This window comes from Saccopteryx bilineata, chromosome 5 (assembly GCF_036850765.1).
Source record: "Saccopteryx bilineata isolate mSacBil1 chromosome 5, mSacBil1_pri_phased_curated, whole genome shotgun sequence".
NCBI lineage: Eukaryota > Metazoa > Chordata > Mammalia > Chiroptera > Emballonuridae > Saccopteryx > Saccopteryx bilineata.
In genome coordinates, this window is record NC_089494.1 from 164,219,132 (window position 1) to 164,237,478 (window position 18,347).

Below are 18,347 nucleotides of genomic sequence, written 5' to 3' on the forward strand. Positions count from 1 at the left end.
GATATTCAAGATCAATTAGATTCTCTAGCAGAAATGGTCCTGCAAAATAGAAGGGGCTTAGACTTACTTACAGCAGTGCAGGGAGGCATCTGTTTGGCTTTACAGGAACGTTGCTGCTTCTATGTCAACAAATCTGGTATAGTGCGAGACAAAATCAAAAGGCTACAAGAAGATCTAGTAAAGAGAAGAAGAGAGCTCTTTAAAAGCCCCCTGTGGAGTAGCCTCAATGGTGCTTTCCCTTACCTTCTCCCTTTGCTAGGTCCGTGCATTGGTTTCTTGTGCCTATTGTCCTTAGGGCCCATTTTGTTCAACAAGCTACTCAGTTATGTTAAAGAAAGAATAGATGTAGTAAAGTTAATGGTTCTGTCTCAACCTTATACCATTCTTCCCACTGATGAAGAATCAAGGGTTTGATTTATGCCCAAAAGAGATGGGGGGATGTTAGATTCAGGAAGGGGTGCTGAGACTGCCAGAAGTAATTATTGAAGGAGCCAGAACAGGGAGGTGCTGATAGAGCCCCTCTGAGGCTGAGAACAAAGAAGATCAGCACAAAGGAGGAAAACTTTTGCATTCCATTGGTCAGAGACCCTTATCAGAAGTTTATGTTTGAAATTCACCACTAAGCTAAACCCAGCCCCTGTTGCTATGCTGCGTGCGGACCCCTTAACGAATAGGTAACTGCCACATCTGCTTCTGTATAATGCTTGCTTACTTAGGATATATAAGGACCTGGCTGTAAATGCCAGGGGCGACTCCCATTTGCATCTCCCTGTGAGTATGGTGTCTCAGGACACTGGGGAGTTCGCCCCCTGCGCAGGTTAAACTTGGCCAATAAAGTACGATCTAAGCTCCTGAAAGTCTCCGACGTTTGTTCTCGTACCCGGTGGATCCAATAGGTAGTACGGAAATTTTAGAAATCATGTATGTTGTTTTCCCACACACAAGCAACGCAGGTTGATAGTTAATATCCCTCAGCCGCATAAATGGTCCCCCGTAGCCAGCCACAGCTCTCCATCGTACAGACCCGCCTCTCGCCTGTGAAAACGCACCCCTCAGCTGTGTAGGCTCGCCCCTCAACCATACAGCCCCGCCCCTCAGCTGTGTAGGCCCACCCCTCAGCCGCACAACCCCGCCCTTCAACCACACAGCCCCGCCCACCAGCCGCACAGCCCCGCCCATCAACTGTGTAAGCCCGCCTCTCAGCTGCACAGCCCCGCCCCTCATTTGTGTAGGCCCGCCTCCCATCGGTACCGGTCCTACCCTCGCTAGCACAGGCCGGCCTTTCGCTGTGCCCCGCCCCTCCTCGCGTAAGCCCCTTGCTGTGCACTCAGCCCCGCCCCTCTCCGTGCCCCGACGCTCTCCCCGCCCCTCCAAAACTGCGTACGCCTCGCGCTCCTCAATCCAGCCCGGCCCTCCTCGCGTAGCCTCCGGCTCTGTGATCAGTAAATCTCGAATGCCCTGCTCATCCGGTGCTGGTTGCGGCCTAGGGCCCTGGAGTCCCGCCCCATAGCAGCGGCGGCCCGCCCTTTTCCTCACCAGCCTATTGAAGAGGGCGTCGCATTAGGCTCCAGCCAATGGGATCGCGACCAGCACAGTGCGTCGGAGTAAGTGGGGGATAAGTTCATCGCGGCGCTGCCCCAGCGCAGGGCACGCACCATGTGGCGCTGCAGCGGGCGGGTCGCGGTCACCCTGCGGCGGCCGAGCTGCGGGTGAGACTTAGGCGAGCGGAAGGAAGGAGGGGAGGTGGTAAAAGGGCCAGCAGGGGCGCTGGGAGATGGCGGGCGGCTGACGCGAGCCTGGCGGGTGGGGGGATGGGGGCTTCAGGGTCTTGTCCGGGCAGGAAGTGCTGGACCACAGCTCTCTGCTTCGGGGGCTCCGCCCCCTCATGCCCCTCGGCGTGGGCTCCAGTACCGGAGGCCTGTCGCCCTGGGCTATTGCACCCCGAGACCTCTTCCCTGGGGCTTTCGTTCCCCGAGACCCCTCTCCTTGGGCTCCAGGACTCCTGGACCCCCTCGCCGGGGTTCCCGTACGCTGAGCCCCTTCGCCCGGGAGCTCCTGTGCCCCGAGACCCATCTCCTGGGGCTTTTGGGCCTCGAAATCCCTCCTCTGGCGTTCCCGTACCCTGAGGCCCCTCCACGGGGCTCCCGCCTCCCGAGACAGTTATGAGGCTCTCAAATCCTAAGTCCCCTAACCGGTGTTCCGGTTTCCTGATACTACACCCCTGGGGCCACTGGACTTCTGGACTCCTCTGCTGGACTCTTAAGACCTCTCTCGGGACCCGTACGCAGGACCACTCTCCTGGGGTTCCTGAACATTTGGACCATTCTTCTGAGGCTCCTGGACTCAAAGAGCCAGGACCTCGGCCTGAAAACCCTTTCAGGGCCTGGGTGACAGCCTCTTAGCCCCTTCTGATAGGAGTGCAGCCACCCTCCCTTGGCTTCCCCTGCCCAGTATACACTCCCACAACCCCCACCTCCCTTCCAAGGAAGGGAGTTCCTGTCCAGGAGCCAGGGTTGATGTGATGCAGCCCGGTAAGTGTGAAGTAAAGAAGGGCCAGGCCCATGTAGCTGTCCTCTGACCCCTTTTCTCTCTAGGACCTCAGAGTGGGTGTCCCCCTATGCAGGCGGTCAAGGCTTTTGAAGTGAAGATAGTCATTGATGTGGATTTTAATACATGTGATAAAAGTAACTGGTAGTTTATGGGTCTCATTAATATGTTTGCCCTCCTTTTTTGTTGTGTGCTGAGAGTCCTTAAGAGACTTGGCGCTTCCCCAGGAAGTACTTACATTTAAGCAGCTACGTTTTAATAAAGTTGTAGCCTCCAGGATTTGAACTTTTTAAAATGACTATAATTATGGAAAATGTTTACATTTAGTTTACAACTGTGGATGAGTGTCATGTCCTATGAGTTTGTAAAGTACAATTTATTTTTGAAAAACTAAGTTTAGTTTCATCCTAATTCACAAAACCTTTCTTAATTTATGGTGCTGTTAGCCCAGGTGGGGAATATGGGAGTATGTGTTGGGGTGTCCTCATTGGTGTGGGAGCATTTTCATCCGTGTAGTCCCTTCCCAGGAAGTATGGGGGGAGAGTGCATGTTATCCCTCACTATACATACACTTAGCTATTTTGCTTTTTGTGGTTGGGTTCTTGATGATAAATAACTTCTCTTTTTTTTTTTAATTTTATTTTTTTACAGAGACAGAGAGAAAGTCAGAGTGAGGGATAGACAGGGACAGACAGGAACAGAGAGATGAGAAGCATCAATCATTAGTTTTTCATTGCGCATTGTGACACCTTAGTTGTTCATTGATTGCTTTTTCATATGTGCCTTGACCATGGGCCTTCAGCAGACAAGGTGAATTTTTGCTCAAACCAGATGAGCTCGCGCTCAAGCTGGTGACCTTGGGGTCTTGAACCTGGGTCTTCCGCATCCCAGTCCGATGCTCTATCCACTGCACCACTGCCTGGTCAGGCGATAAATACCTTCTTAAAATGTACCACAATTCTAGAATTTGCTAAATCATTAAAGAAAATGTTGGTTGATTATAACAATCTCCATAATATTGCCTGAGTTTTATTCAGTACAGATCTTTAAAAAAATATTTTTTGTGAGATATATTAATGTAGAAAATTTTATAAAAGATGTAATGCAGCTGAGAGAAATTTTATTTAAAAATAAGTTGTGTCACCATTACCCAGTTTAAGATTATCCCTAATTGATCATAACTCTCACTCCCTCTTAGATATAATCTCTCCTCTCCTGGTTTACAGAAATCATCTCCTGGCTTTTCTTTTTCTTATCTTTCTTTTCTTTTTTTTAGCAAGAGAGAGAGAGGGACAGATAGAGACAAACAGGAAGGGAGAGAGATGAGAAGCATCAATTCTTTGATTCTTTGTTGCGGCACCTTAGTTACTCATTGATTGATTTCACCTACATTCCTTGACTGGGGAGGCTCCAGCCAAACCAGTGACCCCTTGCTAAAGCCAGCAACCTTAGGGTCATGTCTATGATCCCACTCTCAAGCTGGTGAGCCCGTGCTCAAGCCAGATGAGCCTGGGCTGCAGCTGGTGACCTCTGGGTTTCAAACCTGGGTCTGATGCTCTATCCACTGCGCCACCACCTGATCAGGCATTTCTTTTTATTTTTTAAGTGAGAGTAGGGGAGATACAGAGACAGACTTGCATATGTGCCCCAACTGGGATCTCACCTGGCAACCTCCATCTGAGGCTGTGCTCGCAGCTGAGCTGTTTTTTGCGTCTGAGATGGAGGCTCCACCAAGCTATTGTCAGCATCTGGGGCCAACATGCTCAAATCAATCAAGACATGGCTTTGGAGGGGAAGGGAGAGAGAGAGAGAGAGAATGGAAAGAGAAGCAGATGGTCGCCTCTCCTATGTACCCTGACCGGGAGTCAAACCCAGGATTTCCACATGCTGGGTTGATGCTCTACCACTGAGCAAACTGGCCATGGCAACCGACATCTTTGTTACACATAGTTGTAGTCTGTTTGTTCTTATGTCTGCATGTTGAGTTATTGACTGAATAGTTTACAATTTATCCATTCTCTATTGGTGGACATCTGGGTTGATGAACTCTTAGGAATAGTGCCAGCTGTGTGGTATATGTGTGCTGGTCTTCCAGTACAGGTTTTCCCACAGTCTGAAAGTAGAACATGCCTGTGAAACATTACCTAAGCCAAAATGGCATAAAGCAAAAAGCAATTACTGTTATTTCATATGGGAAAATTTTTCAGCTACCCTAAACCTCTCAAGTAACCTACTAAATCATACCAATTAACACAGAAAGTAAATGAACACTAACATATAGTAAAAGCCAAAATGTACAGAAATAAGTTGAGATACAGTATAGATCAGTGGTAGTCAACCTGGTACCTACCATCCACTAGTGGGCGTTCCAGCTTTTATGGTGGGCGGTAGCGGAGCAACCAAAGTATAAATAAAAAGATAGATTTAACTATAGTAAGTTGTTTTATAAAGATTTATTCTGCCAAACTTAGCAAAAATCCGACATAAAGTACTTGGTAAGGAATTATTATTATATGCTTTAACTTGCTGTAACTCTGCTTTATAAATTTTATAAAGTAAAGTTACTTCTCTACTTTATAAATCACCATTACTGTGGAACCGGTGGGCGGTTAGAAAATTTTACTACTAACAGAGATACAAAAGTGGGCAGTAGGTATAAAGAGGTTGACTACCCCGGTATAGATGTTCATAGATACAGCTTGATGCTGAGTATAGTTCCCAGGGAAGGAGTTTGGTGGGGCCACTCTGCTCTGGGTGTGCACTGCCTCTGATAGCTCCTACAGAACAATCAGAATGCTATTTCTGATTTTAGCCCTTTTTTCATAAAAGCGAAAAATCCCTTTGGGATTTCTTTTGGTTAGTGAGACAAATACAAATGTGAATGTGGGTCTTTCCTAAAGTGAAGTGGCAGAAGGTGAACTTTGAAAAGCAGGATACCTGCTTGTCAAGGTGAGTAAACTGCTATTTAAGTCATCCCTATTGCTGTTCCAGTCACTGTTCTAGTTTTCACTCCCAGGAGCAGTGTGAGAGTGTTTGGCAACACTAGACTTCTTAATACTTTTGAGTAGTGAGTTTTTTTCATGCTTGCTGACCCTCCGGAAGTGAGTTTTTTTTTTTTTAATTAAATTAGTTCCAGTTACAGTTTTCTTTTTTTAACAGAGACAGAGAGAGTCAGAGAGAGGGATAGATAGGGACAGACAGGAACAGAGAGAGATGAGAAGCATCAGTCATTAGTTTTTTGTGGCGACACCTTAGTTGTTCATTGATTGCTTTCTCATACGTGCCTTGACTGTGGGCCTTCAGCAGACTGAGTAACCACTTGCCCAAACCAGCGACCTTGGGTCCAAGCTGGTGAGCTTTTGCTCAAACCAGATGAACCCGCGCTCAAGCGGGTGACCTTGGGGTCTCAAGCCTGGGTCTTCCGCATCCCATCCGACGCTCTATCCACTGCACCACTACCTGGTCAGGCCAGTTACAATTTTATTAACTTAAAATCATGCTTGTTTGATAACCAATTTATGGAAACAAAAAGAACATACATTTGCCTTTTTTTAAATGTTGCCTTACACATTTTTAAAATAAACACTTTTCTTACAATTATGCTCTGTATGGTCAGGAGGCATGAGGATATACATGAAGGTTTGTACTGCTCCAAGGGTTACTTTTTACCATTTGATAGGTGTGGAATGGGACTGCACGGTAGTTTGGGTTTATTGAGATACTGTGATGGAAAAAGCCATTTTGACATGAGAGTTTTTATACAACCATGGGAAATTGGTATCATAATTGTATTATAGTTATTAACGAACCTGTACAAAGATTTTCAATTTTTTTTTTTAATTTTACAGAGAGAGAAAAGAGGGAGCATAGAGAGAAGTATCAATTCATAGTTGATTTACTTTAGTTGTTCATTGCTTGCTTGTTGTATGTGCTTTGACCAGGCAAGCCCAAAGTTTTGAACCAAGTGACCCCAAGGTTTTGAACCAGCAACCTACCTCAGTGTTCCAGGTCAACACTGTATTCACTGCACCACCACAGGCCAGGCTCAGTGTTTAATTATAAGTTGATGTTATGAAGCATTTGTTGGGTTGAGATAAAATATCATTAAAATTGGAAGAACTTTGCTAGAAATTAGTTTTTTGGAATGTGTTTGGAAAATGCAAGGCTTAATTTTTCTTGGAGTTATCTTTATCACATAACAGTATTTTCATTATGTCGCTGCAAATCCTCTAACTTTGGTGACTTTTATAAATGTAGCTGTACCGACCTCCGAGCGTGGAGGTGGAGTAGCACCAGAGCCTGTGAGAAGGCACTGCAGTACCGGGTCGGAGAGAAGCTGCATGGGTTCACCGTGAGCCAGGTAAGGCCTGTCCTGCTCTGCAGTGAGAGAATGTGAGGGCCTCTGCGGGGGTCCCTGACCCGGTTTTATCTTTGTGTCCCTGAGCCCTGGCTCCTTCCTACTTCACAGTAGGTGCTCAAGTGAGTGGAATTTGCAAATGAAAGGACTTCTTAAATACAGATTCCCAACCCTTTCCCTGAACTTCAGATTTTAGAAAGTAAATCAAACTCATTAATGTTTCTGTACCCTGACACCTGAAAGTTCACATTGGGTGTGATACATAAAGGCTCTGAATGCCCCATCTCCATTCAGGTCAGATTTTGCCATCAAATGAGTTTGCTGCAAACTTATGCAACAGCTTTCTGTTTTTGAGCCATTTGTATTTCAGAATTATGGGAAAGAGATTGTGGTCCTCCTATATTGACTTAAGTTGATATTAAATTGGATTTTAGTTTTGTTCTTGTTTGCTTAAACTTTCACATTGTGTTTTTTTTTTAATGCAATAATAGAGAAACATCTACTTCACATAATTGGCTGGCTATTGACTTCATGCTTTGTTGACATGCTTACACATACAAATGTAAGCTGCTCACAGTGTAGTGCGGTGGTCCCCAACCCCCCGGGCCGCGGACTGGTACCAGCCTTTGGTACCGGTCCACAGAGAAAGAATAAATAACTTAACATTATTTCCATTTTATTTATATTTAAGTCTGAACGATGTTTTATTTTTTTAAAATGACCAGATTCCCTCTGTTACATCCGTCTAAGACTCACTCTTGACGCTTGTCTTGGTCACGTGATACATTTATCCGTCCCACCCTAAAGGCTGGTCCGTGAAAATATTTTCTGACATTAAACCGGTCTGTGGCCCAAACAAGGTTGGGGACCACTGGTGTAGTGGACCTGTGCTGCTGTGATTCAGGAATAGTGTGGTGAACTTCATAGTGGAAGTGCAGAGAGCAGAAGAAAGACAGGAGGAGAGGGTAGCTGCTTTGTGTCAGTATATGAAAGGTTCCTGAGAAGGGAGTTGTCGGTCAACTAAGTTTGTAAATATGATATATATGTTTGCTCGCTTATAGTTTGCTTTGGGTGTGGGTGACAGGCTGTAAGCAGGCAGGGTCATTGTGGCCTAAGGCTTAGTTTTAAGACTAAGCCTTTCCCACCCTAAGTGACTTTCTATCAGAGACTTTCTTGTTTGTATATTGAATTAAAGGTTTTGATTTCTACACTATAAAATGGGGCAGACTAGGAGCTTGCTCTCTCTCGGTTTCTGAGATTAGCATTAGAGAGGAGAGCAGAGAAAGGCCACGTGGAGGAGAGGAGAAGCAGCCAAGATGGTGGAGTGCTGAAGGAGAAGCCAGTTTGTGTAGAGAGAAGGAGATGGGGAACAGAGGTGAATAAGGCTGGTGAGGTACAAACCTTTGATCCTAAGAAAACTTGGGTAAGTCAGTGGCTTTGGGAGCCCTGAATGGAAAGGGAAGTGTTTTCCCACTGTGTGTATTTCTTGCCCGCCGGGTGCAAGATAGGATTAAAGCTAACAACCCACCAGTTCTTGGCTCCATTGTTTCACTATCATCTGTCCGAATCAACTGCAAACTTGCACAGGCCAGGCGGCTGTGATGGTGGCTGCAGCAACTGGCTTTACAGGGGTGTTTGTAGAGAAGGGGGCGGTTAAGTTTAGAAGGAAAATCGCCATCTGTCTCTAGGGCAACATAGGCAGAGCCATAGATGGGGGGCTGCTTCAAGGCAGGGTCCTGAAACAGTCACTATGGGGTGAGCCCTAAAGGCCACACGAAGGGATTAGGGTTTCTACAACAGTGTGGTAATGAGTGCTTTACTCAAAGGAGTGCATTTTTTATTTTTCAGGGTTTTTTTCCAGTTTTATTGAGAAATGATTGACATCCATCACTGTATAAACTTAAAGCATACAGTATGATGGTTTGATTTACTTGTAATATGAAACAATTTTAACAACACATTCAGCTTCTATCTTTTATTATTTTTAAGTTTTATGGAAACTATGATAAACCACGGTAATCTTTGTTTGAGAAATAATTACCATGAAAGCTGTTATGAGGCAGACATCTCACTGTACTACTGATTTTAACACACTGATCATCTCTTATAAAGTGTAGTAAGTTCTGAGATATAAGTAATTTAATAATGATAAATTACTGCTCAGGCCTCCCCAGTTCTAAGCTCTGCCCTCCCAGTAACTTGCTGTGTCATTGTGAACAGGGTGCTCTCATGGCCTCTGAAAAGTGGGGAGGGTAGCAGTGTGCTGGTCACGGAGACACAGGGTTGTGCTTGAAGAAGAGAGGCTCTGGCACGGTTGGACAAGAGAACAGCTTTTTCAGTACTGAGGACTGTGGGGATTTATGGGGAAGCTGACACAGAAAGAGGTGACCACCCTTGGGAGGCTGTGTTTCTTTTCATTGTACCATCCTGGGCCCTCCCACTAGGAACAAGTAACTGGTGGCGTTCTCAGCTCAGCCTGGGAAGTTCTCATAAACTAGATGAGAGCAAGACTAGTCCCCACGCATCCTAGCTGCCCCAGACCAAGGCCTGTTCCAGCCTTTACCTCTTGGGAGTGTTCTTGTTATTGTGTTGGGGTTCTTGGGTTCCCCAAAATAGAAATTGAGAGGAAACCATAGAGAAACTTCCAGTTAGATTTTTTATTAAGCTTATGCTCAAGCTCAAACTCCCGCATGGTCCTGTCCAGGATCCACCTGGCAACCCCATCTGGGGCCGATGCTCGAGTACCGAGCTATTTTAGCACCTGAGGCTGACGTGCTCATTTAGGGCCAGCTGAGCTAACCTCAACGCCCAGGGCCACCCTTGCACCAATTGAGCCACTGGCTGCAGGAGAAGTGGGAAGGAAGGGGGAGAGTGAGGGTGAGAGAAGTAGATGGTCACTTCTCTTGTGTGCCCTGACCAGGGATTGAACCCAGGACATCCATACACCAAACCGATGCTCTACTCACTGAGCCACTGGTCAGGGCCTATGCTTGGCTGCTTTTATAAGCTGGAGACAGAGTGAGCTTGCGTGAAAAGCTGGACTTTTTGGGAAAAAAGGCTACCTTGGGGAATTTTCCAATGAGGGTCAGTTGACTTCCTCCTATCAGGTTACTTGGCAGCTATCTCTGTGTCTGTCTGTAGGGGCAAGATGGCAGACTGCTCTTTCTGCTGCCCTAGGAAGGTTGTATAGAGGTCAGACCTTGAGCACCTGTCTGTGTGGGTCAGTGGGTTAAGCAGGCAGTTCGTTAGAAGGGATCTGAAATCAGCTACCTCTGAGTTTTCAGTAGGGAGTTGAGGGGTGGTGACATTTTTGCAGTCAGCTTATCCCAAATTCCTTCTAAACACCTGGTTTTAACTTGGCTTCCCAGCCACCTGGTATTTTTTATTCTCTGACCCAAGTTCCCATATTATCTCATTCTGACATCCCAAGTGAGAGCCCTCATTCCTCAGACAGCCTGGAATGACAAAAAGGCTCTGAATCTCAAAAGGGTGGCTCTTTGAGCCTCAGTGTTTTCATCATGCCTGAAGGAGGGCATGAACATTTCCTTCACTCAGTGACTGAACTGTTTAGAAAATGTCTGACAAGTAGTAAGCATTCTAAAAGGACAAGGTATGTATTATTGCCAGCCTAACTCTTATATTCCATGTCCGTAAGATTCGGAGTTTGGACAAAGTGGTTCCTGATGGGCCTCCAGCACCCACATGCAGGTGTTCCAGTATTGTCCTAGTTTACGACACAGGTCCCTAATGGATTTGACATAACCATTCTGAATGTTTTTCCTGTTGAATTTAGCCTCATGTTTCTTTTTTCTTTTTTTTTTTAATTCAGTGAGAGATGGGGAGGCAGAGACTGACTCCCGCATATGCCCCAACCAGGATCCACCTGGCAAGCCCAGTAGGGGGGTGATGTTCTGCCATCTGGGGCCGCTACTCCATTGCTCAGCAACCAAGCTATATTAGCTCCTAAGGCGAGGCCATGGAGCCATTTTCAGTGCCTGGGGCCAACTTACTGCAATCAAGTCATGGCTCCAGGAGGGGATGAGAGAGAGAGAGAGAGAGAGAGAGAGAGAGAAATGAGGGGGAGGAGTGGAGAAGCAGATGGGTGCTTCTGTGTGCCCTTACCAGGAATTGGACCTGGGACATCCACACTCTGGGCCAGTGCTTTACCTCTAAGCCAACTGGCCAGGGCCTAGCCTCATGTTCTTGTTGTCAATTTAGGTAACGTCTGTCCCTGAACTGTTCCTGACTGCTGTGAAGCTCAGCCATGATGGCACAGGAGCGAGGTACTTGCACCTGGCCCGGGAAGACACAAATAACCTGTTCAGGTGAGTGGGCACCCTGAGAACACATTCTTGAATGTTTCTCCTCACAGCATCTCCATAGTTGAAAGTAACGGCACTATAGGGCACTGAAAATATAAGGAAAAGAGTAAGTGAATTTACGTTCTTGGCCCTGTACAGTAAGGTTACAGTCAGAATCATTGCTTTAATTATCATCAGCAGACATTGTTGTGAGAGATTATCACGTTAAAATGGTGGATTTCAGTAATCCTAGGGAATGGCACATTGGCAGCTGCTGGGTGGTGTGACCTAATGTGCCGTGGCTCTGTTCTGGCTGCAGCTTGCAGTTCCGCACCACCCCCATGGACAGCACTGGGGTCCCGCACGTCCTCGAGCACACGGTCCTGTGCGGCTCTCAGAAATACCCGTGCAGAGATCCTTTCTTCAAAATGCTGAACAGGTCGCTGTCCACTTTTATGAACGCCTTCACAGGTAAGACCAACATCCTGGCCCAAACTGGGGTCGCCTCTCTTCCTAAGATAAAGGAGGATGGTCGGGTCCTGAAGATGAGAATAAACTCGTCATCCTCGGGTTTGGTAGAAAGCTGTTAGAAACCTAATCCTTTAGGAAAACCGCATTGTGATTGGATTAGGAAGAAGGCGTTTGAGGTTTTTCCTGAAAGAGTCAAAACAATTTTCATTGGGGAATACTGTAAACTTTGGCCTTTGTAGCATTGGGCTGTGTTGATGGTTTTGATATTTAAGTTTTATTTTTGGGAAATAGAGTGAATAGGCTGATGGTGTGCACAGAAATGCTGTTATGAGTGTGGTTAAAGAGCAAATTAAATGGGCACCCTCACAGATGAGCCACCTCTCTAGGCCTGTGAGGTGACTGGGGGTGGATGTGGTTCTGTGGGAATCTCGTGTATTAAAATCTTCCGTTTCATTTGCACTCAGCTAGTGACTATACTATGTACCCGTTTTCCACACAAAACGCCAAGGACTTCCAGAATCTCCTGTCCGTGTACTTGGATGCGGCCTTTTTTCCGTGCTTGCGAGAACTTGATTTCTGGTATGTAGTGACCAATTGATTGTAGACTTTGATATAAGAGGTACGGTCACTGTGTAATTAATTACTATTTTTTAGGCAGGAGGGATGGCGACTGGAACATGAGAATCCAAGTGACCCCCAGAGTGCCTTGGTCTTCAAAGGGGTTGTCTTCAATGAGATGAAGGGAGCATTTGTGAGTTTTTTCCTTTTTATGTTGTGTTAAAATCATCTTACTCTGTAAAATATTGAACTATAAGTAGGTTTGAAAGGTAGTTAATCTGTGGCCATATCACCCTGAATGCACAGAATCCTCTGATCTCAGAAGCTAAGCTGGGTCAGAAGGTAGTTGACATTCTGTTAATGTCATTTAATATTCTCATTGTGTGGGATTTATTAAATTAGCTGGGAGTCAGATTAGCTGGGCTAGGCTTCTGGTCATCCTAGAACCCAATGTTCCAGATAAGCAGTTCTAACTGTCCTGGGGACCCATGTGTGCTCTGCAGGGGTCTGAGAGAGAACACTTCATGGCAGTGCTGAGACGGCCTGTCCTCACCCTCAGTCCTACCGAGCACACTGGGCGTTTCCCCAAGGCCATGTTGCATGGTGTGTGACGTCAGCACGGAAGCAGATAAAGAAGCTAGCTATTTGCTATGAAGCCAGACAGTAAAGAGATTCATAAAATATGTAAAACAGTTTTAATTTTTTCAGTTTTTTTTTGTTTTGTTGTGAAATGTATTTTTTAAAAATATTGATGGGTTACGTGAATAAAGTCAGTTTACAAAGTTTCAGGTTTTTTTTTTTAATTTTTTTTTTTTGCAAGAAAAAGACAAGGGAGAGAGATGAGAAGCATCAACTTGTAGTTGTTTATTGGTTGTTTTCTCATATGTGCCTTGACCAGAGGGCTCCAGCTGAGCCAGTGACCCTTGCTTAGGCCAGCAACCTTGGGCTTCAATCCAGCGACCTTTAGGCTCAGGTCATCGACCATGGGGTCGTGTCTATGATCCCACGCTCAAGCCAGCGACTGGGCACTCAAGCTAGATGAGCCTGAGCTCAAGCCGACAACCTTGGGGTTTTGAACCTAGGTCTTCAGTGTCCAGGTCAATGCTCTATCCACTGCTCTACCATCTGGTTAGGTTACAAACTTTCAGTTTTGATTTCTAACAGAAATATTATACACACACACCCCTACTTGATCAAGAAACCTGCATCATCAGCTCTTTGGCGACCTCGTTAAAGTTTGAGAGAATGAAGTGTCTGAGGCCAGACAGTTTGAGCACCCTTGTTCTGGGCCTTGTCCTCCTAGCCCCTGACTTTGGAGACATGCCCTGATGTGTGATACTGCCTGTGTGACCTGTGCTGCTCCCTTCCCCCTTGCTGGCTATCTCGTGCAACTGGCGGCTAGTTCTTAACCTTCAGTTCTTGGTATGGGCATCTTTTTTTCCAGACACCTTAAAACTTGAGTTAAGGTGACCGCTTTAAAAGCCCTGTGAATGCCCACGGGACCACACCTCCCACACAGCTATGGCAAGAGTGAGCCTAGGACATCATTCTTATGAACCTTGGCCAGTGCAGTTGTTCATCACCCAGTGCAGACTGCAAAGTGGATGTGCCGCCTCTTCTGAGAGAGCCAGCCCCTGCGTCCCGCACGCAGATCAGAAGTGAACTGAGTGCTTTGTTAATCAGTGTTTTGTGTACCATTAGGGTGGTTTTACTTGCAAGGTGTTGTATGTTCCCAGACTGTGGTTTACTTGCAGTGCTGTAATAATGTGTGTGTTATGTCACATGTGTATATTTTTTAAATTTGAAGACAGATAACGAGAGGATATTCTCACAGCACCTTCAGAACCGACTCCTTCCTGACCACACATATGCGGTGATCTCTGGTGGTGACCCGTTATGCATCCCAGACCTCACATGGGAGCAGCTTAAACAGTTCCATGCTACTCATTATCACCCCAGTAATGCCAGGTGACATTTTGTTTTAAAGTTTGATGGTGGCTTGATTAGGAGTTGACTTGTTTACGTTTTTCTATACTAAATGATAGGCTTTTCTCACATTTAGCAGGGAAGTGTTTGCTTAAGAACCATGTAAATTTAGGCAAGAGTCTTCACTTTACAGATTGCCTGTCTAATTAACTTGGACGCTCACTTGGAGTCTGCAGCAAGCACTCACACCCTGGCATGCGGTGCCATTACCGCCTGGAGGAGGGCCCGGCCCCTCTCCTCAGGGTAGAGTGACAGGGTGCCTGGAGAGCATCATGCCCTCCGTCCCAACAGTGCTTCAGGCATGGCAGCTGCAGGTATCAAACCTTGGATACTTACTTTTTGATAAATTGTTTGTTTCAGAGATCACTTAAAACGCCAATGCTGGTCTTTATAAATTAAGCACTAATGTAAAGTCAGATTTTCAAGGTTAAGTGTAAAAAGATTATAATTATGAAAACTTTTATGCACACAGAAAAGTAGAGAGACTAGAATGATTATTCACACACTTGTCACATGGATGTCTCCTTAACCAGCATAATTTAAAGGAAATGACAGATATGATGGTTCATCCTCATATATAGATTTGTGACCTTAAAATATAAGGCTATTTTCTTGTGTAAGATAATATCATTTTCACATTTAAGAAAATAAAGATTTGCTTAAAGCCACCTACCACTTACCTCACATCCAGACTTTCCAGTTGTCCCCAGAATTTGTGGTTTAAGTGAGGCCCACAGATTGCCTTTAATTGCATCTCTTTAATGCCCTTTTATGGTGTCCTCCCTTGTTTTCATTGTAATTGAAGAAAGTAGGCAGGATGTCTTTGGATTGCCTCTCTGTGGAGTTGGGGTATGTGTTCCTGTGTTTCCTGAGAGCTGCACTCGGCTCCAAAGACTCGGTTCACTCTCACAGGTGATGCCTACATACCTTCTGCATCCTGACGTCTCGGACCTGCTTATCACAGTGGGGAAGTGGCAGCTGGTTTGCTGGCTCCCACAGAGATGGTGACCCAACCCCTCACTCTAAAGCTGTTTCCTAACAGACCCCTGGCGTGTGCCCGGTCAGTAACCTGGCTGGCACCTTGTGGACACTAAGTTCCTCATCAGCCTGTTCATGGTTCTCATATTCATTGATGATTGTTGCCTTCAGTAGAGTTAGCAAAGTTTTCTAAAGAATTCTCCTGCATGTGTTAGCTGGACTTCTGTAAAGACCAGCTGTGCCCACCCATGGACTGGGTTCTGACGGGAAAGGCAAGGTGCTTGTTTCCCTTGGCTGGCCAGTTCTGGGCAGATATGTGGCAGGCACACCTCCAATGAAGATAGGCCTTTTTTAGCCTTGTTTTATTTTTTAATACCATTATGACCTCATATGCATATTCTTTACATATATATCTGAGGTGTGAGATCAAAAGGATTTAATTAATTTTTTTATACTTACATTGTCTCAGTTATGGCCCAAGAAAGTTCCCTCAGGCTCATCCTATCTTTCTGACAGTTTTTAGTCTTTAGTAACTTCTTTGTTTCTGTCCCCCTACCCAAAATCTAGGCTCATCCTACTCCAGATGTGCAGGTTGTCATTTCTCAAGGTGTTCTGGCCTTTACAGACCAGTGTCTGTGTGGCATCAGGGTGCTCGCAACTACTGGTTACCACTTTATAAACCTTTGAGTGGAAATTAAGATACTCATTTCCAAAATTTTAACTAGCTCAAACAACATTGTATTGTATTAAATAACATTAGCTCTGTCATTATAATCTTTTGCCTCTGGCTAAATATGTTGGTTTCAGAGCATGTGTAACTAAATTTGTAGCCTAAAGTTGAACTTTTTGAAATTCTTTATCTTTTGGTCTTAGATGGATTATTGTGTTAGTGTAGCCAAGGTCACAAAGTAGTTTAACATAGAACTTACTTAGGTTTTGTAGCATCTTTATAGTAGATTTAAAATAAAAAGCAATTATTGCCAAATTTACATTTAATTAATTCATTCTGTACAACTTGTGTTTTGTTTGAACCACCTATGTTATAAAAAGAACAAAAGCCTCTGTTTGGTGTTTATAGTTAAACTACATGAAAAAAATATATTGATATTTCTCTATGAAGCTCATTTCTGCTTGGAAGCTGGCATGTTATCAGCTGCTATGTATATGCATACCTCTGCTTCATACAAAAAGCCATCTGTTGACTTCTATCTTTTAATCTGAAGTAGACTAATATATTCTCTCAAAATTTTAGGTTCTTTACTTATGGTAATTTTCCACTGGAACAGCATCTGAAACAAATTCACGAAGAGGCTCTGAGTAAATTTCAGAAAATTGAGCCAAACACCTCAGTTCCCGCTCAGAAGCCTTGGGATAAGCCGGTGAGTGCCGTCCAGAGGATGATCAGTGTGCTACCGAGCTGTGAGTCTAGGGAAGTGAAGTCTCCAATTGTGTGCTAATAATTGGATTTTAAATGTGATGTGAGCTCTGCTATATATGTAAGATCTCAAGCCAAAAGATACTTATGTGTTTGGAAAAAAAAGTCAACTTAGTGAAAAACATCTCTTGGACCATTTTATTCATTTAGATAATATATACTAGTTTAAACTCATTCATATGTTGTGCCTACTTCATGCGTCATGTGCTTTTACAGAGGGAATTTCAGATCACCTGTGCCCCAGACTCTCTGGCTGCAAGTTCCTCGAAACAAACAACTGTCAGTGTCAGCTTCCTCTTACCAGAGTGAGTATCTGTGAAAGTAAGACATGCAGGTGAGCAGGGTCCGAGGGAGTTCTGCAGTCCGGTGTGAATGGGTGGGTGGTTAGGACTCAGGGTTACAGCAGGTGTTGGGTGACAGCGGAGTTTTTAATAACGTTTTTGGGATGGTTTGAGGGGAGATCACTTTGGGTAGCTGCCGAGAAGTAAAGTAACTTTCTCACCGCCTTTTAAAGCTCATTCCTAAAGAAAACGCTGGCTCGGAAGAGCAATTGTTACCATTGGAGTCTAGGTGCCTCTGAGTGTGAGGAGAGCCCTGTGAATGCTGCCTCGGAAAAATATGTGGCGCACACACCTGTAAATCTAGAGACCTGGGCACCGAAAGGGGTGTGGACGGGCGGGAGCCCTGCCTCGCTCCATCCGCTGGGCTGTCTGCCCGTGGAAGCCGCAGGCTGACTGAGTTGCCCAGTCTCCGCAGTGTCTCTTGTCCTCTGTGTAGAGTGACAGTGCAGTTAGAATGCAGTCATATATGTCAGAGTGCTTGGCACACACTCCTGCAATAGCATTCCACTTGCAGCTAAACTGATCCTATCAAAAAATAGTTCCTCTGTTTTGGTGATATAGCTATAAAATAGAGGTTGACATGCAAGCATTTTTAATTGAACTCCAGCTTCTTTACAAATAAGTGTCAATGTAGTGGTGATTTTAATGATTTTGAAAATATTTATAAGGGACAGTCATTTCCTCTCTTCTCCCCTCCCCCCCTTTAAATGAAGCATCACTGACACATTTGAAGCCTTCACATTAAGCCTTCTGTCCTCACTCTTGATCGGCGGGCCCAACTCCCCCTTCTACAAAGCCTTAATTGAATCTGGACTTGGTACAGACTTTTCTCCTGACGTTGGGTAAGTTTTAATTGTCAGATCAGATCAGTAGTTCACCATTGGGGGCAGTTTTTACTTTTGACAATGTCTAGACACATTTTTGTTTGTCTCAGCTGGGCAGAGAAGATTACTGCCCTCTTGTGGTTGGGTTTAGGGAAGTGGATGCTTCACATCCCACAGTCCCAGGAGCCGCGGCCCCTTCCTGCCCCAGCACAGAACTAACTGCATTAGAGTGCGGTTTCAGTACAAGTTGCTCATGGCCGCTGAAGGGGGTGTCTGGGAAAAGGCAGCTCTTTAAGATCTCAGAATGGCACACTGCTGTTTAAAAGTCAAGGCCTTAAATATTCTTTGAAATCTTAAGGTTTTGTAAAACCAAGTAGTTCTCTTTTAGATTTATTTTGCCATAACTTTGAAGTTTAAATTGTACTGATGTTTAGGTTATTGCTTTCATTGGTTTTGTCCTGGAGGACTTGGGAGTTCAGTGTTCTTAGCTCTATTCTGCAGCATATTTATTTGATCTTTAGCTGGGGCACATGGTAAGCGCGTGATGAA

At 45.1% G+C, this 18,347-nt stretch overlaps 1 protein-coding gene across 1 annotated transcript in view; it reads left to right on the top strand.

The window, feature by feature from the left end:
• Positions 1-1,591: 1,591 nt before the first annotated feature.
• PITRM1 (pitrilysin metallopeptidase 1) overlaps positions 1,592-18,347 on the top strand; it is a 58,482-nt gene continuing 41,726 nt past the window's right edge. Inside the window, exons 1-10 of the mRNA XM_066280006.1 lie at positions 1,592-1,709; positions 6,805-6,907; positions 11,123-11,229; positions 11,525-11,676; positions 12,141-12,255; positions 12,331-12,427; positions 14,042-14,202; positions 16,451-16,577; positions 16,850-16,938; positions 17,688-17,816. Of these exons, the coding sequence (XP_066136103.1) occupies positions 1,657-1,709; positions 6,805-6,907; positions 11,123-11,229; positions 11,525-11,676; positions 12,141-12,255; positions 12,331-12,427; positions 14,042-14,202; positions 16,451-16,577; positions 16,850-16,938; positions 17,688-17,816 (1,133 nt within the window). The 5' untranslated portion in view covers positions 1,592-1,656. The remainder of the gene's footprint in view (positions 1,710-6,804; positions 6,908-11,122; positions 11,230-11,524; positions 11,677-12,140; positions 12,256-12,330; positions 12,428-14,041; positions 14,203-16,450; positions 16,578-16,849; positions 16,939-17,687; positions 17,817-18,347) is intronic.